The 23,907-nt window shown below is 44.3% G+C and overlaps 3 protein-coding genes across 5 annotated transcripts in view; 2 read left to right on the top strand and 1 right to left on the bottom strand.

Moving 5' to 3' along the window:
- Positions 1-2,672, top strand: part of LOC113583267 (E3 ubiquitin-protein ligase SMURF2) — a 38,492-nt gene extending 35,820 nt beyond the window's left edge. Inside the window, exon 20 of the mRNA XM_035528781.1 lies at positions 33-2,672. Within this exon, the coding sequence (XP_035384674.1) occupies positions 33-132 (100 nt within the window). The 3' untranslated portion in view covers positions 133-2,672. The remainder of the gene's footprint in view (positions 1-32) is intronic.
- Positions 2,440-16,644, bottom strand: LOC113583265 (centrosomal protein of 95 kDa). Of its 3 annotated transcripts, none has more exons than XM_027019510.2 (21): positions 16,230-16,644; positions 15,113-15,241; positions 14,767-14,874; positions 14,354-14,449; positions 13,626-13,704; positions 12,731-12,849; positions 12,053-12,270; positions 10,183-10,264; positions 9,895-9,959; positions 9,138-9,331; positions 8,793-8,910; positions 8,524-8,701; positions 8,258-8,445; positions 8,084-8,176; positions 7,741-7,897; positions 7,218-7,390; positions 6,933-7,013; positions 6,427-6,579; positions 5,949-6,095; positions 4,542-4,613; positions 2,440-3,652 (listed from the first exon to the last, which is right to left on the bottom strand). In XM_027019510.2, exons 1-21 carry the CDS (start codon positions 16,246-16,248, stop codon positions 3,476-3,478), a joined length of 2,646 nt encoding a protein of 881 aa, XP_026875311.2. In that variant the 5' UTR covers positions 16,249-16,644; the 3' UTR covers positions 2,440-3,475. The 3 variants fall into 3 exon arrangements, with proteins under 3 accessions (XP_026875311.2, XP_026875313.2, XP_026875312.2); XM_027019512.2 differs by having other exon boundaries at positions 9,138-9,265; XM_027019511.2 differs by having other exon boundaries at positions 8,524-8,638; positions 16,230-16,643.
- Positions 16,645-16,824: 180 nt separating this feature from the next.
- On the top strand, positions 16,825-23,883 carry LOC113583266 (probable ATP-dependent RNA helicase DDX5). Its single transcript, XM_027019513.2, has 13 exons — positions 16,825-17,083; positions 17,933-18,101; positions 18,195-18,291; positions 18,433-18,566; positions 18,672-18,737; positions 18,834-18,975; positions 19,218-19,378; positions 19,750-19,922; positions 20,074-20,184; positions 20,470-20,531; positions 20,611-20,670; positions 22,623-22,844; positions 23,065-23,883. The coding sequence occupies exons 1-13, from the start codon at positions 17,043-17,045 to the stop codon at positions 23,493-23,495; spliced, it is 1,869 nt and encodes a 622-aa protein (XP_026875314.2). The 5' UTR covers positions 16,825-17,042; the 3' UTR covers positions 23,496-23,883.
- Positions 23,884-23,907: the final 24 nt, after the last annotated feature.

Genomic DNA, 23,907 nt, shown 5'->3' with positions numbered 1-23,907 from the left:
TGGTTCTGACGTCTGCTTTCTTGTCTGTGTAGTTTTAACCGCATTGACATTCCCCCCTACGAGAGCTACGATAAACTGTACGACAAGCTGCTCACGGCCATCGAGGAAACCTGCGGATTTGCTGTCGAATGATTGGCTGCTTCAAAGGGAGGAGCCTGCGCAAGGGATTCTGGGTAGTTCGGTGGTGGCATGATCTCACCCCAGGGGCAGAGGGAGTTCATGGAGCCCCATGCAGAAACGTTTTACTTTATTTTTTCCTAGCTTTTTTTTTTTTTCAATTCATCTTCTCTCAGCTGCTATGAACCAACAAGAAGTCATCTTAAATCTGAAAGTGTTGAATATGGACATATTTTGGGGTGTGCTTACAAGCCCCAGACCCGTGTGAAGATTCCATGTTTACTCTGAAAATGCGCGTGTGAGTATGTGTGTTGCATCGCATGTGTGTATGATGGAGGCAAAGAGTCAGACAGAAAAACGGGCAATGAATGAAAGAATGAACCCGTACACATAATATGCAAAGCCCCAGGTCTGGAGGCGCAGTATTGCAGTGGAGCCAGTGTAGCAGGATCGAGTTCTGGCCTCCTGATCCCAGCACTGCACAGTTTAGTGCTTCAGTTCACCAGCTCATCCTCAGGCTAACGCGGACCAAACACTCCACTGTGCAGTGTTTCTGGCAGACTTATCCTTGTAACTGTATATGGTCCCCATCACACCTTTTAATCTGGTTGAGAAGACTTGAAGGTTGAATGATACACAGAGCAAAACAAGCAATAAATGTAGAATAACTGTTAAGAGTCATAATGTTGATTATTGCAAGCGGTTGAGTCAGGAGAACGTGTTTGGGAGAAGGCTTTGTTCCAGTGTCAGATGGCCAGCCTGGTAGTGATGTGCTAGTCTGATGGTAACTGTTCTCGCTGTCCACAGCAACAACCCGGTAGGTGCTGCAATGACTGAAGAATTCCCATGAAACCCAGCTGCTGATAGGGAGATGACTGATCTTAGAGCAGCTCTGCCATACTTCTGCCATTATATTCACCCGGAGCTGAAAGGCTAAGGCCGGCCACTGGGGTCAGGCCTCTGTGCATTAAGGCCTTTGGCATGATTACAAGCCCTGGACTTTTGTCTGAAGAGCATTTAGAAGTGCTGGGGCAAGGGCATTTGGGGTTAACTAAGGAGCCCATATCACGCTTATCTCTGACCGAATTCACAGCACATTTGTACAAGTATACATAAATATATACATACAGGGCTTTGTCATTCTAAAGAAATTGTATAGATTTATATTTTGTATATGGCTTAAATGTTACAGGATTTAATCTCAGGTCATGTAGGATCTCCCTCCCTTGATCTTTTTATGTGTGCCTGCTCAAAAAGGTTTTGATGACTGCATGCACCACCGGCTTGTATTTTAAATTTTTTGGAAAGGTCAGAGGTGAGGGCAAAGGCCAGAGCCAGTCGGTATCTTCTGCAGTCTTCTGCACTAGCAAGGCCACACGACACTGCTCAGTTCAGTCCGAGGGGTGTGTGTTCCTTCAGAGCAGCACGTCTCTTGACGCATCACCCTTGCCCGTACCGAATCTTTCATTCTAAAACATTGGAAACGGCGCAAGACTTTGTCTTACCCTTATGTATAATAATTTTTTTTTATAAATGTATTTTGATGTTTATAACAAATTCCTATGATTATGGAAGTTGTCTTTTGCAGTGATAACTCCTCCCAGGTGTACTCAGTTCACATATACTCTCGATAAAAATGTTAATTAAAAAAAAAGTATACTCATAATGGTGCTTTGTAAAGTATCAGAATATTTTTCATATGCTGATGAGAGCTTTAAAGAGGTTTTCTTAATGCAAAAATTAACATTTACAGATTTTAGTTTATCAAGAATATTAATCTATTTGTTACCAGTTGTTGGGATTTAGCATTAAGACCGTTCTGTTAGAACAGTACGTGGTCTCCAGCTCCTGTACAGGTTGAACTAGTCCAAAATCATCTATCATGCATTATACATATTGGACTTTGAAAACTCGCAATCACCTTTCTAGCATGTTCTACTTGCAAAACTGTAATCTTGGCTAACTGGTATGACATGACATGAATGGTTTGTGTGGGAATGCCAGGTGTGTGTGTGCGCGTGTGCGCGCGTGCATAAGTTTTGGTCTTGTACACAAGCTTGACAAACGTGCTCCGTTTTGTTTTTTGGATTTTTCTTTGGAATTTGTATTTATTGTCCCTGCCATCCGAGTCACCTGTTTGTACATAACAGAACGCCGTGTTCCTCCTGTACACCTCCAGATACGAGCAATAAACTGGGACCTGCTTGCAACTGGCAGTGTTCTGCTTTCAACAGAGAACTTTTTCTGTGGGTGTATTTCCCCCCTTGCCTTCCTCTCCCACATCATGTGACACAGAATAAGCTGCTCATGAGACAGTTACAGTTCACACTGATAGTTCTTGTATTTGTTAGTGCAATTAGCAAAATTAATTTTGTGGTTTAATAAATAATGACGGTGTTCACAAATAAAGAAAACCCAGTTCAGCAATGAGGAATTCAAAGCTATCATCACCTATGATGGTGTAGACTTAGGAGACGTTATTAACACGGGGGCATTAGTCTGTGGTCTACTGCCATGGAAAGGGGCACTTCCCAAAAAAAAAAAAAAAAAAAAAAGCAAAACATATACACCACCCAAAGAATTTAAAAGAAGTCATAAAAAACTTGGTGATGCAACCCAGTTTTGTAATTAAAGACTCAGTGTTAGCAGCAAAAAAAGGGTATGTGTGTGTGTATTGCAGTACTGTCCTATTTAAGACTCATTGCCTGAAACATGTCTTCAACTGCTGAGGCAGAAGCAGTCCAGTCCAACTGTCTCATTTTTGTAGTAACAGCAGAGCTGCTTTTTGCAATAACTGTACCTAAAACCGTTTTTGTCCATGTCCAGTATGGCGTGAGACTCTTGATTCCAGAAACATGGATCACAGCTTAGCATCTACCCCTCCCCATCTTTGTGGTTTAATAAAATACTTTACAAACCACAACGTAAATGTGTGCAATCAACAGGCAGCTGGGTTATAGCTCGGTAGGGCTGGTTGGTGTCGTGTTGTTCTTGTTGCCACTTTTTGACAATGCAGTAAAAGACAGTAAGAGTTTGACTTGATCTTACACTTATAAATTGCGAGGAAAACACTTGAAATCCCATAAATACAGTTGGTGTTATTGCAGCCACATGTTCTTCACTCAAAGGAGTGCCATCCTCACCACGGAGGTTCTGCCATTCAGCCAAATGGCTCGTACCCGGCGCCACATGCAGAAACGGACTCTGCAGAAGTTTATTGCAGCAATACGAACACTTAAATACCGAAAACCACTAAGACCCCATCCTCTATGCAAGAAACTGGGTCGGCCACGGCTGATCTCAGAGCAGCCCTGTTCAGCAAGCCACCCACTGGCAGCGCTCCCCTCCTGATCTGGAGTCAGTTCGCGCAGCTAGTGCCATAGTGGAAGGAGGCTGTTTGCACGCGCCGGCGTAGCCGCTCAGCCTCCAGCTGGCGGAAGTAGTCGTCTTCGTCGGCCTGCAGGATGAGCGCCTGCAGCTCGCCGATCTCGCGCTCCATCCTTCTCCGCAGCTCCCGCTTCATCTTCTGCAGCGCCTAGCAACCAAACAAACAAAGCCAGGAGTAAACAGAAAAACATGAGGAAGGGTGGTCTTATCTAGAAACATCTTTGCTCATGGGTGAAAAAAATATATTCCAGGATTACAGCCGGGTCCACAGTGTCCACAACGAGCTTTACTGCCAACAGTCATCAGTGTACATATCCAGCACGTTTTCCTGAACCTTCTGCACGTTTTCAGGATGGAAGTCTATGCGGCTGCGCTTGCCCTAAGTGACGTGTTCTTGTGTGTGTTAGTAACGTACATTTGTATACAAATGAGAACATCGTGGGAGCTTGTCCACGAGAGGGGCTCGCACACGACAAGTACGTCTGGCAACAACAGCGCCCCCTGCCTTGCACTCAAAGCTATTCAGTTACAGGTCGTTGTAGAAGGCACAGCTGTACTGCCTTAATCACACAAGATTAAAATGATTCAAATATACATATGTGAAATGTTTTTTATTCACTCTTTTGCCATACTCCTATGTGACTGCAGCCTGGTTTTGTTTTGTACACTCATAACACTTAGTTTCAGATATGTAACTTTACATGCCCTCTACGAACGATCAGCTATAGCATTCAGCTTCTCATTTGTCCTTAATTGCCTGTGGGGACACAAGCACTCTTTTAGCATTCATACTCAGTAAAGTTTTAACCAAAGACTGCAGGGAAGATCAGCGATGATTACTGATGAACTGAGTTATTTAAGTCTGTGTGAGAAAGTTATGTTGTGGGGAAAATAAATCTGGTATGGGGCAAAGTATCCCATAATGCCTGGTTCCTCTTCAGTGGGATGTGGTTGTGGGACCCATTTTGTTCCAGAGGTTTCCGGGCCAGTGGAAGCCCTACTGCAGAGGAGAGTTTGGAGGGGGGAGCATGACCCACCTTCTCCTGGGCCTTCGTCCGCACCTGAACCTCCTGCCGCTCCAGGGCCAGTCTTTCGGCCAGCATCGAGAACTACATGGAATGAGATTCAGAAACAATGTGCATGAACAGTGAGGAAACGGAACCATTCATTATGGCCCTACTTCCTCCTGTGCATCGGTCAGAACAGAAACCATCTCTCAACAAACTTCAAGGAACAACCAACTGGTCCTGAGGCTCAGTGGCACTGTCTCAGTGTTAATCTCATCAACAAAATTACTAGCGTTTGTTGACAAATGTTTTTAATTCATCAATGAAACGAGTCAAAATCTCTGTGGCGATTTTAAAACTATTTTTAATTCAACAGGGATGATGAAAGTATAACAAACTAAAAATAGTTATCAAATTTAAAGTTGTCATTTTTAAATTCAGGGTTATTTGAGTAATCTAATCATACTTGGTGTCAAAGTGAACCCACATCTATCACTACCAGGAAATTCAGCAAGAGGTACAACAGCAGTGCCAAAGGGAAGTGGAAAAGAGCCAGGGCTTGTTTTGAAGTATGTGCATTCAAAAATAAATAAATAAATAAATAAATAATCGATACACACACATTTTAGTAGAGCTCATCATTTCTATAATCACCCTTTATCCCAAATTAAAAAATGCATGAAAAAAAAAAAGATCACTGTTCTCTGTTCTGCAGCTGGAGTTCTGCTGGAGTCTCACACACACTATCACACAGTCAAGGCCATGGTGTCATTCATTTAATAAAGAAGAAATCCATGGAACAATATGCAAGATGGAAAGTATTTTTAATGTCTTTTCCAAAATAACCCCCCCCCCCCCCACCTCTGTGATCAGATTACTGCTGGTAGCAGGCAGACAGGAACGGAAGCTCAAAGTCACGTCAGTATTTTTAGCCTGCTGTGCTTACAAATCCTGTCGGACACAGGGGGGGGGGCACAAAACATCTACCACTTCAGATAAAATTAGTCCTACATTAACGGGGGGGGGGGGGGGGGGGGGGTGCACACGCGCGTGTATGTGTATTGTTCATTCTTTAAAAGAGACGCGAGTGCACACCATCTGGGAATGGACAGATTTCTGGTACTGAGTGTAGACTCATGACCCAACTTTCCAAACCAGACTGACAGAGGCCCCTGTGGTGCAGTCAGCCTTACGGGCAACATGTCTGACCACTGAGTGAAGACCTCAACGTATCCTAGGTTTTCTGCAGGCCACACAAGTGCACAAAAGCACTCTAGAGGACCGTTCACAGCAAAGCGCTGGCAGTGGCTCACTGTCCGATCCAAAGATTTCTCCAGCTAATAAGTGCAGTAATGTGGTTGGTGGACGTGGGTGGGACACAGTGACCGCGTTAGTGGACAGTAAGCGCACCGGTGGGCAGGAGTGGGCGGGCCTCACCTGGTCCCTGTAATAGTTCTCCATGGCTTCCATCTCATCCTTGTGCCGCTGCTGCCGTTCCTGGCGCTGCTCTTTAGCATACGCTCGCTCCTCCCGCAGACGAGCCTTCTGCAGCTCCAGGCCCTCCTCCAACACCTGCCGGAACATCTGCACGCAGAGTAAGGAGAAATGTTGGATGTGGCAGGGTGCCCTGTAGTGCCCTGATAGGCTGAAAGGTGAAGGGATTCAAATCACAGCCCTCCAGCCCCATTGTCCACCCTCCCTTTACCTGACAGGCAGGCGCTCTGAGAAAATGGTCAACAATTTTTCATTCAGTTATGTTCAAGTAACTGTCTGCAATTACAAAATCCAGGAACGGATTTTTCATTAAGCTCCACGTGATTGTACACCAGAGCCAAACTAAACCTGGGACACTTTTTAATGGTTTAATGCAGAGTGCACGTTCGTAGGCGTCCCTGTATATAGAGGCGGGCCTCACCCTCTCCTCATGGGTGCGTGCCCGGAGCCGACGGGCACGGAGCTGCACATGGTAGTCGTTGTGGTACTTGCGGGCGCGCGCCACCTGCTGCCTCTGCTCACGGAGCTTGTTCTGCGCCAAGCGCTGCTGCTGAACACGCTCCCGGAATTCCTTCTGAGAGAGAGAGAGAGAGAGAGCGCCGTCACATTCAGAGGGTAACTCTCCTGCATCCTGGACAGTTTGAAAACAGAAATATAAGTAGACCTATTAAAACACACTTCCATTCCATCGTTGTTTTAAAACAAACACAAACACAGCTTTAGATGCACAGACACACAAAACTGCAGATGCAAATGTCACAGCAGCTGGAGAACATGTCATTAAAGTGAAAAATACACATTTAGCAGACCTCCCCTTTAAGGAAGGGCCCTGGTTCACACTGCAAACACTCACTGCCCTCAAGACAAGTATATTCTCAATAGGGTGTGTAAACGAGTGTGTGCCCGTGGGGGTGGGCGCGTTCTCACCAATCGGCGGCTGTGCTCCTGCTCTTTGCGGATGATGTCCATGAGCAACTCGTGTCTCCTCTGAGCCTCCTCCACCTCTCTCTGGAGAACACAACCTTTGTTAACAAGAACACTGTGTGTGTGTCCTGGTTGGTGAGTTTGGCAGAGGGTGTTCATTCTGATGTGGTTGGTAAGTTTAGTGGTTTGCATTTGTATGTGTTTGTTCCAACCGGGTTGGGTGAGTTTATATGTTTGTTCTGGCTGGGTTGATGAAGTTGACAGAGTGTGTTGATCATCAGTTCTGACCTGGTTGGAGAGTTTGGCGGTGTGTGTGTGTCGGCTGTGCTTGTCCAGGGCGTTGAGCTGGTCGACCTGTTGTATCTGCTGTTTCCACATGCAGTTGAGTGTGTGACGAGAGAATGGCAAGGGAGGGAACTCCTCCAACAGAGTGGGCAGCAAGTCATTCTCCTTCACCCGCACTGGACACACACACACACCCCAAAAGTTCACTCTATGAGCACATTTGCTAAGACATCTTAATTTCCACTGCTTGTGCAAGTCTAAGAGAGCCAGTGGACTCAGACCAGCGGCAACAGCAGCTATTTATGGAGCAAAGCAGACATTTATCTAAATGGAAGGAACAGCTCTTCACAGGCTCTGTCCGTTAAACCACAAGTCACCACAGGGAATGCACTGTTAATCCATTCTATGCCTAACACTGAGACCCTACAGATCACCTTTCAAATAAAAGCCCTAAATGCTCACACAGACTGAGAAACGGCATTTGTCCAATCTGTGCAGGTAAAGCCAGGGAAGGGGGAGGTCTTACAAGGCGCCATTTTGCGGGGTTGGGCCTGCCGTCGAGTGGTAGGAGCGGTTTTGGCACGCGCCGTTCTGCTAAAGAGCAACGACTTGGATCTGTGGGCGTGAGACGACTTCAGAAGACGAGTTGCTTCTTTACGCACGGCCTCCCTGTACTCTCGTTCCTGAAGAGAGAGACACACACTTTCATGAAGGTTTTACTAGCATTATCGCTGTTATTAAGTTGGGTACATTTACATAGCACTACTTCTTAGCAGTTGTTTGTCAAACACACTGTGCTTTATACTTATACACTGAATAAGACAACTTCAAAGTTTTAGGAGGGGTGGGGGGTGGGTAGATGCCCTTACAGCTTCTTGTGCTCGGAGTCTCTCAATGACCAATTCTGCTCTCTGTTGCTCGTCTAAATTTTTCAGCTCTGCCTTATACGCATCTGCCACCATCTACAGGCCAACACAGGTATTACACAACACTGTCATTCTGGGGCATTCCATCATCTACAGGCTAGTACAGGCCTTTCTCACCTGGCTTCTCCTGCACTGGATCTGCTGGTGCTGGTGCTCGCAGCGGTCACCATGGTGACTATGGGAGTCACGCAGCCGCCCATCCGCTGACACGGTGGCTTCTGGCTGGCTCTGGGGAGAGTGGCACGCAGGGGGCGGGGAGGGGGAGAGCGAGCGCGTGCGAGGGGATCTGTCCACACCAGCCAGATCTATGGGGGGAGGGGGAGGGGTTAGCAGCAGCCTGGATCCTCAGTGCAGCAAGTATGCACTAGAGGTCAGGAGGTCACCTGTGGGTCGGGGGGCACGTCTGCACTCCATGACGCTGTCACTGTGATGTGAGCGTTTGTCCTCTTCCTGGGGTTTAGGCTCCACCCCCGCTTCTCCCAACGCTCTCTTCAGCATCTGCAAGGAGAAACATCCCGTGGATTTGCAGCCATTCCGTATTGTAAACCTTTTCAAAGTCTTCTAGAACATGAAAATATGGGAAAACATCAGTTGCTGCAGCGCGGACCGAACCACGTGTGGGGCAGAAGGAGCGGGGTCCCAGCGCACTAACCAGGTCGAGCTCCTCTAGGCGACGTGCCAGGTTCTCCGACATCTCCTGTAGCTCCTGCTCCGCCTGCCGGTTCCTCTGACTCCGCCTGTGCAGCGGGTCCTCGCTCTCCTCTACCCACCTGAGAGAGCACGCGAGAGAGAGCGAGCAAGTACAGGTCACATTCTTTACCAATATGACATTTTACAAATAACATGACAAATATTATGATAAAATAATGGAAAAAAGATTTAAAATAACAGAAAAATCCCAGAAAATCTCTTCACTACTTCCAGAAGCTTCCATGTTCTTATCTTGGTAAGCTTCACCCAGTTTACCTTCTGTGTAACCGCTTTACCCTGTGCCCACCTCGTGCGTCTGCAGCTTCTCCGTCTCTCGGACAACAACCCCGAACTATACGCCGGCTCTTCCTCGCTCTCTTCTCCTTGGCTGTGCGTTGGATCGTCCTCTCGCTGGCTCCGCCCCTGCTCATCCTGCTGGGACAGGAGCCGCACATCAGGCTGAGTCCGGAACAGGACCCGCCGAGTCACCTCAGGGCCGCCCTGAAGGGGATAGAGGCGGAGTCTGAGACCCAACGGTACGAGCAATACCGAACAAACATTCTGGGATGTCCCGTTGGTTTGCGGGGTTTTGCTTGTTCATTCTGAGATGACGGAGTTTGAAGACGCCACATGGTCTTACAAACTTGATGTTCTGGAAGACACTACTGATGATAAACCTTTCTGACAAAAAAATGACGTGCTTATTTGGGTAAACTTTTGGCAGGCTGGTTTTCGTACTGAGAAAACCATTTGTTTCCAGCAAGTGTTTTTCAAACTTAAGACAGACACCTAAGGTGTGCTTCAGTCAGGCTTCGTGACACAGTGGGAGATGGATGTTTGCCGGACTGAGCCGTCTCCAACGCAGCCTGAGAAGGGGAAGGCTCTCTGTATCTCTCTGGCTCTGTGACACAGGATTCCATTATGTTGACTGCAGCAGGCACACCCAAACATGCCTAAACAGCACTGATAGTCGTGTGGTCATTCTAGCATGTATTTGTGTGTGTGATGGGGCAGAGCGGGGCACGATGTGGAAGGTCGAAGGTTAAAGCTGCTATAGGGCCTACCTCCACTTGTACTTTGGGAACTTCAGAGTATGTTTCTCTCACACTGTGCACAGACTTCTCACTCTCTGAGACAAAAAACAATTACTCATCAACAAGAACAAATTGTCAATAAATAAGCAAACTGCTGTCAGGAAGACTGCAATTAAAGCAGAAGATTTTCCTTTTAAAAACAAAACCACACACCAATACAAAACCATTCAAATCTCTTGGAGTAATTTGGGTATGTTGTACAGAGATCAGGTGCAACGGTGTCTTTGCTAAAGGGAGAGAAGGACATATGACGCTCACCAGGGGACGTGCAAGATAACAGAGGGGGCAGTGCTCCGTTAGCATGAACACCATCATGCTGCAGCCTTGGAAACAGACCATTCTGTGTGAGAGAGAGGAGAGTTTGAGCAAATTAACCTGAGAATTGAGTCCAAATAGAAAAACACCAATTAAAAAGGCACACAAGTCTGCCCTGCACCCTAAATACCCCCCCTCCAGGGCAAAAGACAATTGCCTCCTGGACAGTTTGACATTAATATTAGGTACTTCATAGCTTATTACGCACTGAAATCGTACATGCTGATAACTGTCCTACACGAAATTTGAAAATCAGGAAAAGAAACAGGACCAAAGGTTGGGTGCCAGGTCAGTTCCCTCCGTTAAAAACTGGTCGCCGTCACCCTTGGCCAAGCTCCAAGGTACAGGCTGTGGGGCCTCGGCAGTGAGCCGTCAGCCCCACAGAATAGTTCCCGGCACCTCTGAAGCAAGGAGGCGTCATCCCTGTCACGCCACTGACTGAAACTATGATGTAATCCACGTTCACTTTTGCCGAGCAACCCAACAATAACAATGACCTCATCTGCTGTATATATCTACACAGAGGCTTGTTCCTGTTCCATGGGCACGGTTTTCCCTTTCAGTACAAGACGTCTCTGGAAATCCCGAAGGGAAAGGGTGTTGACTTTGGACACGGCTGCTTCTGAAAACCTCACAAGAACATGCGCCCCACGAGGATCTTAAGAATGTATTTTTAAAAAGGCTAAAGAACAAAAATTCTCTTTTACTGTCCTGGGGAAACAACTTTAAAAAAATAAAAATAAATATTCAAACACTGCAGACTTGACGGTTGTGTCTAAGTGGACGCCTAAAAGCCTTGGTATTTGTTTGGGAATGGCTGGGGTGCTTACACAGAGTGATGTGCATGAGTAGTATTTAAGCTTGAGGCGTAGTGTGAAAAGGTGGGGTAAGGTGTGTTGTGTGTGTATATGAAAATAAATATAAAAATAAAATGTATAAACACACACACACTGAAGACTAGTAGAAAACATGGGATTGTATAAATAATTGGGCAACTTAGGCTTGTATTACACCAAACAATTTCACTGTCTTAAATTTCCAATGTCGGAATAAAATCATTTGCTATAAGACGGTCAGGAGAGCCATCTTAAGTCTCTCTTGTTCTGGTAAAAATCAACTACAACATTCCCATGAGCTTTTAGTCTTGGCCCATGCGAATATTAACATTGACATTGTCAGAACCAATAGGCGAATTCACTGCAGCACCAGACAGAAAGCAGCAAAGCGAGCACATGGACATCTCTGGCAGGGAGAGGAGACCTGGGAGATGGAGGGGACATTTCGATTCTCGTCTTCCTTTTTGGCTGGTTTATCAGAACAAAATCACTGCACACAAGGGTAGCTGTGGCCAGAAGCTGCTTCTGTTTCTGCTCCACTGTTCAACAGTTTCTCTTTGTGTAAATTTCCAACAGGAGCATGATGGGGAAATAACCTCACAAGGAATCCAGTTGCAGTATTACAAATGGTGACCCTGCAACATCCCCAGTCTTGGCAAAGTCAAAGTCTGTGACTAAAAACTGTAAATGATGACAAACTGGTCATTAGTCATAGAGATGTGAGGCTGTCACTTAAAAAAAAAAAAAAACTAGTCTTTTCAGTCTTCTTGTATATGGTATTACAAAAGAATGTCCTGTACACAAAGAAATAGCCAACAAATCAAAGGGAAAGCATTTACATGAAAAAAAATTAATTGGTTTAAAACACCCTAATATTATTCTTAATTTGACTTTCAGAGAAATTAAGAGTCCAACCAACCATCATCAACAAAACAAAAACAAACATACCGAACCATAAAGTAGTGACTGAGTTTCACCTGTCTGCTAGCAGCGTCTTCACCCTGCCTCTTTTGGTCTGTGGGCGTGGCAGGCTTGTCTGAGGGCGGGAACAAGCCTAGGCCCACCGACTGAGGCATGGTCTGGCTGGGCGGCTGCAGCGGGATGGCTGAGCGGAGCGGCTCATGCAGCAGAGTGGCCCGGGATGCAGCCGGATCTGGCTCCCGTGGAATATGGGGAGATTTCTCCGGGGCGACCCCTAAGGGAGGAGAGTGTGGGAACAGTTTCATCTGGGAACAGATGAAACAAAAAGGTAGGGACTCTCCCAGGACTCACACCGAGTCACCGGGCCTTTTGAGTCCTGAGCCATACTTTGAGCCTGGAACAGTCACCCTAAGTAAACAAAAAGCCCTTTGAACTTTTAACTAAGCCTAAAATGTATATAGTCTAATGTTCAAAATATAACCCTACTGAAATTATTCCCAGTGGAATGGCTAAACTATTTCCAACAGAACTGCAGTAGTGCATTAACTAGTCATGGAGAAGTGGTGAAATTATACCAAAAACAAAAACTCACGTTTTAAATTTCATTTTAATTTCCACAATTATTGACATGCATATTGCAATAGAAAATAGTTTCCAGCCTGAAAAATGAAGGTGGATAAAAGGCTAAAAGGTTCAAGTGACCAGTAGTGACACTGAATAAAGGTGATGAGCACCTCCGTGCAATACGGTGAATGTACAGGCGGAATCAGCCAATCGGATCAATTCAGCAGTCGACTCGGATTCGTCCCCATTCCAGGAATGGAGGGAATGTTTGCTGGACTGCACGGCAGAGCTGAAAGCAGGGAAGACGAAGAAAGAACAAACGACAGAGGGCCGTAAACACATGACCAAAGCAACAAGCTTATCTCTGGGAGGCCTGATTGATTGAACATGATAGTGTGACCGTGACCTCACACTGTTTGCATTCCTGAACTTACAGTGACTCACACAGTAAAGCGCCACCCTACCTCCATGACTGGTTCAGCTGCATTCAGTCGTGTGGAGTCAGTAGTCATCCCTGCTTTTAATGACTCATTTTATGTCCAAGGAAAAGACACGACAATGAATGACCTCACTTTGTTTTTTACATAAAAAGATTTATTCACTTATCATCATCATCATCATCATCATCTGACGCATCTGTTTTTTCACCTTCAAGTGAAATGTTCCTGTAAACTCATTATATCACCTACATCTCTAGTGTTTTGAGGCCTCTGACGAGACTACTACCACCATTGTGACCATTTAAAAGAGCAATGCAAATGATTATATTCAGAAAATGTACACTACAGGGCCTTTAAATGCCAGACCAGTGGAATGAGAGACATGCTCTGTGCACAAAGCAAACCTGTTCCTTGTTCCTCATACTGTGCGATTCTTATTCATCACATGATTGTTTGCCTTGAAAGCAGGATTTTTCTAAACCAGCATGCTTGCGCAGCCCTTGCAACGCAAGATAATGCAGATACAATCACTACTGCGTCATTAACAAAAAAGTCATCAGATGTAAAGCCCAAGCTGTCTGTGTGTGTGTGCGCGCGCGTGTGTGTGTGTTTGTAAGATGCTCACTGTGCAGTAGAGGTCTGGGATGTCCTCTCCTCTTCATCAAGCCCCTGTGTTTCTGCGGGGTGAACTGTACCATTGAGTTCTGTATTGGGATGAGAGAGAGAGAAAGAGAAAAAAAAAATAAAAAATGGAGATCCTCGAGGGAAACACTGAATCACTGCAGCACTTGCTGACACCCTGCTTCCAGTGGCATGTGAAATCAATACAGAAAACTGATTAACTGCATACACATATTAAACTAACTGCAAGTAGGATCAAATCAAAAATCCCAGTTTAGAGCAAAATATATAACCTTTATGTAGAGTGCTTATTTACTGTGAAATAATTACCATGATGCAAATAACAGTGACATAACAACAGCTAATCTCACTGGCAAGAGCAGCATGCCAGGAATTTAATGAATTGGACAACACTTTCTCAACATCAAAATTGCATTAAAAACAAACAAACAAAAACAAACAAACAAACAAACCACCCACCAACCTACACAACATTTCAATAGTAACTAGAGTTACATTGATTATATTTGTTACCTAATAATACATTACATTCATCATGTTTGTCTCACAGCTGGATCAGACCTAGCAGGGCATAAATCCTGCGCAAGGACACTGCTGCGTCCACAAACAAAATGGCAAAACTGCCCCTTACACACCGTTGAGAGAGAAAAAAGAAAAAAAAAAAGAAAAAAGAGAGAGATGTATTCAGTGGATCCAGGACACAAGGCTCACCTCCACCGTCCTCTTCACTCAGGTACTCCAGCAACCCATCAAAGATCTCCAGAAGGTTCCGGATGGAGTCCTTATCTCCTCTCACCACATTCTCACCTTCAGGAAGAAAAACAAGTTTTAAAAAGGGCTGGAGATTTACCACTGGAGGTAACGAACACCAGATGCTGGAGTCAACTTAGTCCTAGAAACATAACCAACAATCCCAAGTGGGTCCACCTTGTTCCTCCAGAACAAAAGCCTCCTGTTAAATGGGCAAACAGCAAAACTGCTTCTACAAAATCACCTAACAAACCATCTAAATCATGACCAATCACTTTATTGCACTATTCCTATACATGGGTATAAATTAAATGTATGTGACTGAACGACAGGCACACATCCAAGACAGAAAATGCAACAGGATAAGTCCTCACCAGTGATATGAGATAAGCTGATTTGGAGATAGTCCAATGCCAATGAGTCAATTACCGATTGTACATTGTGTATGTCATCCTCTTGGCTCTTTGGCACAGATATATAATCTGGAACAAAGCAGAAAATTAATCTTTCAAATCATAACACAACCATACCCCACTCTCTCTCCACATGTATGCAAGCATGTCAGCGCAATGGTGTTTGCTACAAAGACCCTTTCTTTAGAGTTGCAGCTTCATGGACCTACAGAAAATATCCTGGAACACTTCTTGAAGCCTTGGACCGCCGTGAAAATGGGACAGCAGGAATGATGATAGATTTATGTTGTGTGCAAGAAGTGTTTACCTGGTACCTTCTCCCCCAAGATGGCCTCATACAAAGCCACGAAAATAGTAGCGTCGCAATCTGTTATTTTCTGTAATGTCAGGTTAATGTGACACTTGCAAAGTAGATCATTAGCCACATCCACCCAATCTGTGGGAGAAAAGGCATTTTTCAAAAACCCGTTCTGAGCAGTCTGCAGACTTGTTCTGTGAACACATGGAGCCAAAAATGTCATAACTGTATATTATCCTGGGTTTGGCATTGGTCCAGGGTTCAGCCGTCGTTTGATTATAAAATTATATTTACTGGCTCACATCCAGTCAGTAGCAATGGAATGCACATTCAAGTTGTTTTGGTTTTTTTTGTAACAAAACTGTGGCTAAAAATGTATAGCGCAGTCAAGGACAACGGATATCGATCTGCCTATAATCCGCTCTGTAGAATCAATGCGGGACATTTTGCCGCTCTCTCAACGCGCAAGCGCGCCATGGATTCGCGGAGTTGTCACACAGGGAGCGACCATACAGCCAGACGTTTAGGAATTCTCAATGCCAAAGTCTAGATGATAAGAAGTACTTTCAAAGCAGGACGCAATACTTCAAGCACAATTCAAGCTCACAGCTCGGGACTGACGACTCTAACGTTACTCCTTAACCGTAACCAGCGAACCAGTGAGCTAGGTAGCCGACAAAACTCGCAGTTTAGATAGGGTGAGCTAGTTGAAAAGTTTAAAGTGATGTCTTTGTGACAAGGCGATTTAAATACAAAACTCGGAGTGCTAACATTAATGTATGTAGTGCCAACATTAAATATAATAAGTTATATTTACTCGGTACCAATATTCACACCTTTAGCCCGCTGAGGTAGCTAACTAGCTCGGTAACTTCACTAATTAAAATTACAGTCGCCAGGTTAAGTTAGCTAACGCTAGCTATCTTGCCATCTTAACTGTTATCACAGGCCAAGGATCTTTTCCTGTTTTAAAGTTCAGAGCATACGTTGTAAAATGTCACGATTTCAAACATTTGTAGTTAGTTACAACTGCGTACGCAGGGGAGAGTTTCGAAGTCTTGCTAGCCAGGACTTCCCCACCTAGCCTCGCGAGCTAGCTTAGCTAGCTAACATCCCAACAACTCACCTCTCTCCTCGGTTCCCATCTGGGAGTTAGCGCCTCTCGATCGTTAACGGAGTTCCCTTTGAGTCAATCAAAGGACCGGAGGTTCTAAGTTTAAATGATGTTTAACAAAATCAGACCCAAAAAACGAGAAAAGGACGCATTTTTAAACGGAATAAATACATTTTTAAAAAAGAGTCGCTCGCTGTGGCATCCACTAACCGCCGCTGCTGAGGGCATTTAAAACGCGAGCGCGCGCTGATTGGCTGAAACCGTTGAACGGTGTTTGCGGAAGGAAATTCGCAGACTTGTGTTTGTTTGAGGTCGGCTCCAAGTAGGAGTAGGTCCCAGCCTGAATAAGAAATGACAATAAACGGTTAAAACATGCCCAGATAGCTATTTGTGACATTCTCTTAACGATCGTTGACGTTAGTTTGTACATTAAAGCGTCTGTTGTTGTCGTGTGTCTCCTTCCACCCCAACTTTTGGTATATGAAATAGTTCCCTGGGCACAAACTCAAAAGCGCATGTCATGGTTTTATAATAGAAACACGACACATGTGCGTATTTATTGTCTATTGTTAACGCACTTCAATAAATGTATAGTATTAAATCCCAAAACTGACAGCATTCGGAGAAGATTTGCTGTCCGAAAATGATTAAAAAGAGTCCCGGCGCAGCGGATTGATAGGAAAGTAATTTGCATGATCTCGTGAAGCGTTTGCCGGCGTAACCGACATTTTCGTAACCGACGAAGGTTGATCGAGAAGGATCCAATATATAAATATATATATATAGAGAGAGAGTGTATTATTTCTTTTGTGTTTACGTTTAGTCATGCCTGGATATTCAGATAGAGATCGAGGAAGAGATAGGGGGTAAGTTTGGTTTATTATTATTTATTTTTTTTTAATTTCAGTGTAAGGTCTTTTCAAAAGGAATTGGAGCTTTAATGGACTCGAGGAAGAAGCGCCGCTAGAATTTTCTAGCTACTCAGAGAACATGTTAGCTAGCTAACGAAAACAACTATGAACATTTTTAGCTAGTATGTATGTATGTGTGTGTGTGTACATATATATATATATATATATATATATATATATATATATATATATATATATATATATATATATATATATATATAAAATATAATAGTGTGTGTGTAAACGATGTCGATATGGCTAACTTCAGCTAGTTTCCTAGCTAGCTTGTCAGGCGTCGTATTGGTCGTTTAGCTAGCTAGCTTAGCATCTTTGCTATCCGTATGATAACGGGCGAGTGTGTGGTTATCTAGCGTTAGTAGTATTTATGAGAATAAAACGCATTTCCACTTTCCTTTAAAGTGACGTTATTTGCTGTCATTTTAAAACAGCTCGATCGTGGTTTTGTTGTTGCTCTGTCTTTTGGTCACCATGTGGTTAAAAAAAAAAGAATGATTCAAAATGCCGGCCGGCTCGCCTATCTTTGTTCATCTACTGGCCGGAGTTAAAATGGCAGAAGGGACGGCTACCAATGTGACGCAGAAGTGTTCAAAGCGAAAAACGGCTCCCATCGCTCGATTTCTGCATGATATGGATTATTGACCATAACAGTCGATGCGTTTCTATTCGTACGCGTTTGTCGATGTGTTGGCTGTAAATACAGCTACGTTTGACTACGGGGGGGGGGGGGGCTGTCTTTGCCTGCGTTTTGTGCATTTTAATGTAATCTGCTGTCGTCTGTGCCAGGTATGGGAGCAGCGCGCCTCGGTTTGGAGGCGGCCGAAGCGGTCCTCCGCCCGGTAAATTCGGCAACCCGGGCGAGAGACTGCGTAAAAAACACTGGAACCTTGACGAGCTTCCAAAATTCGAGAAGAACTTCTATAAGGAGCACCCTGATCTTACCCGGAGATCGATGGTTAGCTCTAATTTTTCTCAAGATCTGAAACGTATATTTGAAAGTTTTCTTGTTTCTTTAACTGTGTCAAATGTTTTGTTTGTTGCAAAACAGCAAGAGGTAGAACAGTATAGAAAGGCAAAAGAAGTTACAGTGAAAGGTCGAGATTGTCCCAAGCCCATCATAAAGTTCCACGAAGCCGCCTTCCCCAGTATGTAAACAAATGTGTAATACATATTTTTTCACATATACACTCAGTTATTTTCTGTTTCTACTTTTTTTTTTAAGAGGCCATCTGTTGTACCTGTAATGTGAACCTGAGGTCTGGAATGCTGTGTTTACTTTGTTACAGATTATGTAATGGAGGTAATCAACAAGCAGTCGTGGACTGAGCCCACCCCAATCCAGGCTCAGGGCTGGCCGCTTGCTCTTAGCGGGAAAGACATGGTTGGCATCGCCCAGACAGGCTCTGGAAAAACCCTCGCTGTGCGTTTTAATTACTCTAATCACAGTGACACTTGTCCTAGATATGTATCTGTAATTCTAAAGTGAACAGGTAAGAATTAAGTATGCATTTTCTTATCTCTACAGTACTTGTTGCCAGCCATTGTGCATATTAACCACCAGCCCTTCCTCGAGCATGGGGACGGCCCAATTGTAAGTTCCCCTGCATTTCTATTACAATGTAAATTTTACAAGCAGTAAGCTGTTGTAGGGTGGACACGTGCATGCCTTACCTCTGACCTTGTACAGTGTCTGGTCCTGGCACCCACTCGCGAGCTGGCCCAGCAGGTGCAACAGGTTGCTGCGGAGTACGGAAAAGCCTCTCGCCTGAAATCAACATGCATCTACGGTGGCGCCCCCAAAGGGCCACAGATCCGCGACCTTGAGAGAGGTAGGAGAGGCAGCTCAGCACCTGAAAAGTTTCTGCTGTTACAAATGCCTTCAGCCTTTTTGGTGATCTTTCATTTTTAGCTACACATTTGTTATTGTTGCACTTTGCTTTGAGCTGCTGTTGTAATGCCTGAACAGTATTGTAAGTGAGAATTGTCAGCTTGATTAGGCAGGTCTGTCTTTGAACGTTAAAAATACTGATTTTTAACATTAAACAGACTGATTTTCTTCATTCCTTGTCAGGGGTTGAGATCTGCATTGCCACTCCCGGCCGTCTGATCGACTTCCTGGAGGCAGGGAAGACCAACCTTCGTCGCTGCACCTACCTGGTGCTGGACGAGGCTGACCGCATGCTGGACATGGGCTTCGAGCCACAGATCCGCAAGATTGTGGACCAGATCCGCGTGAGCTGAGCTCTTCTGTTTCTGTTGAGAGCTGAGAAACCTTTCACTTCAAAAACTTTACATTTTATAAAGCTGAGAAATTTTATACTCATTCTGGACCATAACTAGATGAGTGCTCAGACAATGCTTTTGGCAAGGGGGGAAAAATCCCAGGGTCGTATGGTTGAAAGTATACTTACTTATTGCATTGTAATGCTGGACATCATGAAATGTATATATTTCTTTAAACTAATACTGCATTTCAGTTCAGTGTTATCTGGTGTGAATCTATAGCGTAAATTGGTTCCCTGCTACCTTCCTTGGATAGTTAGCAGTAAGTGGGATTCCTTCAAAGTAATTTTGTACTTCCTCTCTCTCATATCGCCACATAGCCAGACAGGCAGACGCTAATGTGGAGTGCTACCTGGCCCAAAGAGGTCCGTCAGCTGGCTGAGGACTTCCTGAAGGAGTATGTTCAGATCAACATCGGGGCCCTGCAGCTCAGTGCCAACCACAACATCCTGCAGATCGTGGACGTTTGCAATGATGGCGAGAAAGATGACAAGTGTGTACAAAAAAGCGCTTAATTATACTATATAAAGTGCAGTCACTTAAAGACCTTATTATTTATTTATTTATTTATTTATTTATTTATTTATTTTCTCCCCTTTTATGCATGAGTTGGAAAAATGTTTTTCTCTCTGGATCCCTGTCAGACTGATCCGTTTGCTGGAGGAGATCATGAGTGAAAAGGAGAATAAGACCATCATCTTTGTGGAGACTAAAAGAAGATGTGACGAACTCACCCGGAAGATGAGGAGAGACGGGTAAGAGCCAATTTTCTGGCCATCCTCACAGTTTGTCCTGGATTTAGCCAAACCAAATTTGTTCCATTAAGCTCTTCGCTTCCAATTACTTGCTGGTTATATTACTCATGAATGATGGCCTACATAAGGAATTAGAAGCCATATGTTTAGACTTGGTGGGGGAAAAAAAATGCATGTAGAATATTTTGTGGGTGTGAGGGATAACAGGAAATGTTTGGTTGTGGGTTTTTTTTTGTTTGTTTTGTTTTTGTTTTTTTGCCTTATGTGAGTTCTGTCATGTTCCAGGTGGCCTGCCATGGGGATTCATGGAGACAAAAGCCAGCAGGAGAGAGACTGGGTTCTGAACGGTGAGAGCCCGTGACTCACGGGGCTGCAGCGGCGAATCGCCTGCCTTCCCCAAATAACCGTCCTCCTCTCTGTCCATAGAGTTCAAATATGGCAAAGCCTGCATCTTAATCGCGACAGACGTGGCCTCCCGTGGTCTTGGTGAGTATGTCCTGAAATGACTGTACTTATTGTCATTCTCTCTCTTTCTTTTTTTCTTTTTTTTTTTCTTTTTTTTTCTTTTTTCCTCCTTTTTTCTTTTTTGACAGCCCCACACAAAACCTCCCCCAAAAAAACACAATATGCAAAAACCAAAAGCATTGTTTCACTTTTAAAGAAAGTGATTTTAGTTCTTTCTTTATTTTTGCTTTCTTTAACTTCTCTATGCATTCTGAGTTTTTCTCACCTAAAGGTGGCAGGGGCTAGGCATGACGAGCCCCAGGGCCAGCAGAGGGGGAAGGAGGAGTGGAACTGGGCGACTGGCGGCCACCCAGTCGCTTAGAGAGGTGAAATCTAAAACGAATTGTCCGAGCTCAGCTCTGTGTGCCAGTAACCTTCAATAAGGCAGTGTGGCTAAGCCTTTGCTCTTTTTATATCTGGCGGTTTTTAACAATGCACATCTGTTCTCTGTCCATGTATTCTAGATTACAAATACACCTTTGGGTAACTGAGTTTATCCAGTTGTGTGTCTATTTCAAAATGTCTACCAAAACGGCTATGGCTGGTTTTACGGTTTGGTTTTGTTCGTTGGTTTTGGTTTTTTGTTGTTGTTGTTGTTGTTGTTGTTGTTGTTGGTTTTTTGGCCTTGCATGCATTTTTGTATTGCACTGAATGGCAAATAGAAGCTTCTTTGAAATTTTGAAAGATGATTTACTTTCATAGCTTGTTGAAGCATGCAGGTTTGCAAGCAATAATTTATATATATACATTTTAAAAACAGTATTTTTTATTTTTTTTCCCTCTACTTAAAGTGCTGGTGTTTATCAAATGGAGAGAGCAGTTTTTCAACTTCCATTCTTCCTGTACCGCAATTGGTGAGAACTGGCACATGCTTTAAAGGGGCTCTGGGACACCTGTAGACAGTGAAGCAGAAAGTTCTAATCTTAAAAAATAACCCAAAAAACAGTGCTCGAAACGAGAGTAAGTCAGCTGCAGCAAAAATCCAATTCCACGATTGACGTTCCTCCCTCGCCTGCGTCTGTTTTGCTTTTTTATTTCATTTTTTTTTTTTTTTGTTCAAAGTCATGTCGAGACCTGCCAGCGAGAGAGACATTTTCTCAAGTGAACACTGGCTTCTGGGAAGATCTTGCCTAGACAAGACTGTGATGAGGGATTTTGCCAGCGCTCATTAATAGCTCAGACAGAGGGGGGAGGATGCAACTAAACAACTTTTTTGAACATTTTTGTATTTTGATTTTTCTTTTTCTTTCCCCTTTGTTTTGATACCTTTTGGCTCTTTCGGGGCCCCTCACTTTAACCGCGGTCTGTTTGGTCTGGGCAAGACAGCAGTGTGGCCTTTATTAGCAAGCTTCTTATGAGTGTGCTGAAGGGAAAACTCAAAGGACCTGCCTGTAGAGTCCCAATAAAAGGCAACCGTATGGTCCTGGGTCTGTCGGCACACGAGGAGGCAACAGTGCGGATAGTGGCCCTACTGCGTTAGAAGCACCTGGATGTCACTTGACAATTTGTGGGGAGTTGGCTGCATTGGGAATGGACTAGTGAATGCATACTCCTTAATGGTAAGCAGTTTATTCTCCTGGTTTAATAAACATAAAGAAAAAGAAGTTGGGTGGGGGTACTTCTAGGTTTGTTTCCTGTTTTATTTTCTGTTTTGTTGCTTGGTTAAAACAAATGGAGTGTGCATCCTTTCTCTTCCCACGGTAGTGTTCCCACGAGGCTAGTTATGGTTTTACTTTCACTTTTTGTTTTTGGATTTGGTCTTTTTAACGTATCTTTAACATATCTTTTTCAGCTCAGCGAAGTATCCAGTAATTGTTTAATTTTTGCGGCATTTCTGCTAACTTGTCTCTCTCTGGTGTGGCTGTTGTGGTGTGCAAAAAAAAAAATATTGTCTGCGCATCCGCGCTTTTTTGCCACACTGCAATACTTTTCAGATGTGGAGGATGTGAAATTTGTCATCAATTATGACTACCCTAACTCGTCTGAGGACTATATCCACCGAATTGGCCGCACGGCCCGCAGTCAGAAAACGGGTACGGCCTACACCTTCTTTACGCCAAACAACATGAAGCAGGCGGGCGACCTCATCTCTGTCCTCCGCGAAGCCAACCAGGCCATCAACCCCAAGCTCTTGCAGATGGCAGAGGACCGAGGAGGTGAGACTACCCATGTTTTGAATCTCCAGCAGTCTGGCAAAGGCTCTGTTTAAGGGCAAATTACTAGTCTGAGCTCATGTTGGGATTGACTGGTTGCTGTTCATGTACTTGAAGCAGTGATGAGGGTAGTGTATGATCTTAACAGTGTCAAGTTGTATTTCTTTGATCTGTTTGTGCAGTTAAATTGACCTCGCTCGTCACGTTTCTTTTTGTCCTGCAGGTCGTTCCAGGGGCGGTCGGGGAGGCTACAAGGACGACCGTCGGGACCGGTACTCCAGTGGGGGTAGGAGAGATTTCGGTAGCTATAGGGATAGAGATGCTGACAGGGCATACGGTAGTGGACCCAAGGTGCAAAACGGCAGTTACAATGCCGGCAACAACTACAACAAAGCAAACGGTAGCGGCGGTAACTACACCAGTAACGGCTACGGCGCCAACGGCCAGGCCACCTATGGCAGCGGGGGGAACCCACCGAATGCATTTGGGAATCAGAACTTCCAGAACCAGCCATTCCAAGGAAACCAAGCTCCAGCCCAGAATGGAATGAGCCACCCACCGTTCCCCTTTAACCCCCCTCAACCCCCTCAGCCTCACCAACAGCCCCCCCAGCCAATGGTACCCTATCCAATGCCCCCTGCATTCCCTCAGTAAACTAAGGCTGCAGACACACAAAGATAGAAGTCATTATTATTATTATTATTATTATTATTATTATTACTACTATTACTGTTATTACTATTATTATTATTATTATTCGTATTAGTAGTAGTATTGTTATCCATTTGTACTGTTTATTTTGCTTACAGTGAGGTTGGCGGTATGCTCATTAGAGCACCCAGCCTGTTAAAACACAGCGTAAGTGATCTTGAAGACAGCTGAACGTCATTAAGTTTTTTTTCTCTTTCTTTTTTGTTACATTCCTCAGTAATTTATTTTTTACTAGGAAATGCACTTTTTTTGATTTATATGTTAATGTTTAGAAATCTGAAAAGAGGACTATGCATGGACCCTTAAAATAAAAGAGGCAAAAAAAACCTGATTTCTGTTGTTTGGTTCATTTAAT

This window comes from Electrophorus electricus, chromosome 1 (genome assembly GCF_013358815.1).
Source record: "Electrophorus electricus isolate fEleEle1 chromosome 1, fEleEle1.pri, whole genome shotgun sequence".
Classification (NCBI taxonomy): Eukaryota; Metazoa; Chordata; class Actinopteri; order Gymnotiformes; family Gymnotidae; genus Electrophorus; species Electrophorus electricus.
This window is presented reverse-complemented; position numbering and strand designations above follow the sequence as displayed.

Bases quoted from the DNA above. Each gene is read 5' to 3' on its own strand.
- LOC113583265 (XM_027019510.2), bottom strand. The intron at 10,265-12,052 runs GTGAAACTCAGT...TCTCTCACACAG, and splicing joins AAGACGCTGCTAGCAGACAG to AATGGTCTGTTTCCAAGGCT. The intron at 7,014-7,217 runs GTCAGAACTGAT...TGTGTTCTCCAG, and splicing joins CCGCCAAACTCTCCAACCAG to AGAGAGGTGGAGGAGGCTCA.
- LOC113583266 (XM_027019513.2), top strand. From the start codon at position 17,043: ATGCCTGGATATTCAGATAGAGATCGAGGAAGAGATAGGGG. The intron at 18,292-18,432 runs GTATGTAAACAA...ACTTTGTTACAG, and splicing joins CCACGAAGCCGCCTTCCCCA to ATTATGTAATGGAGGTAATC. The intron at 18,567-18,671 runs GTGCGTTTTAAT...TTATCTCTACAG, and splicing joins GCTCTGGAAAAACCCTCGCT to TACTTGTTGCCAGCCATTGT.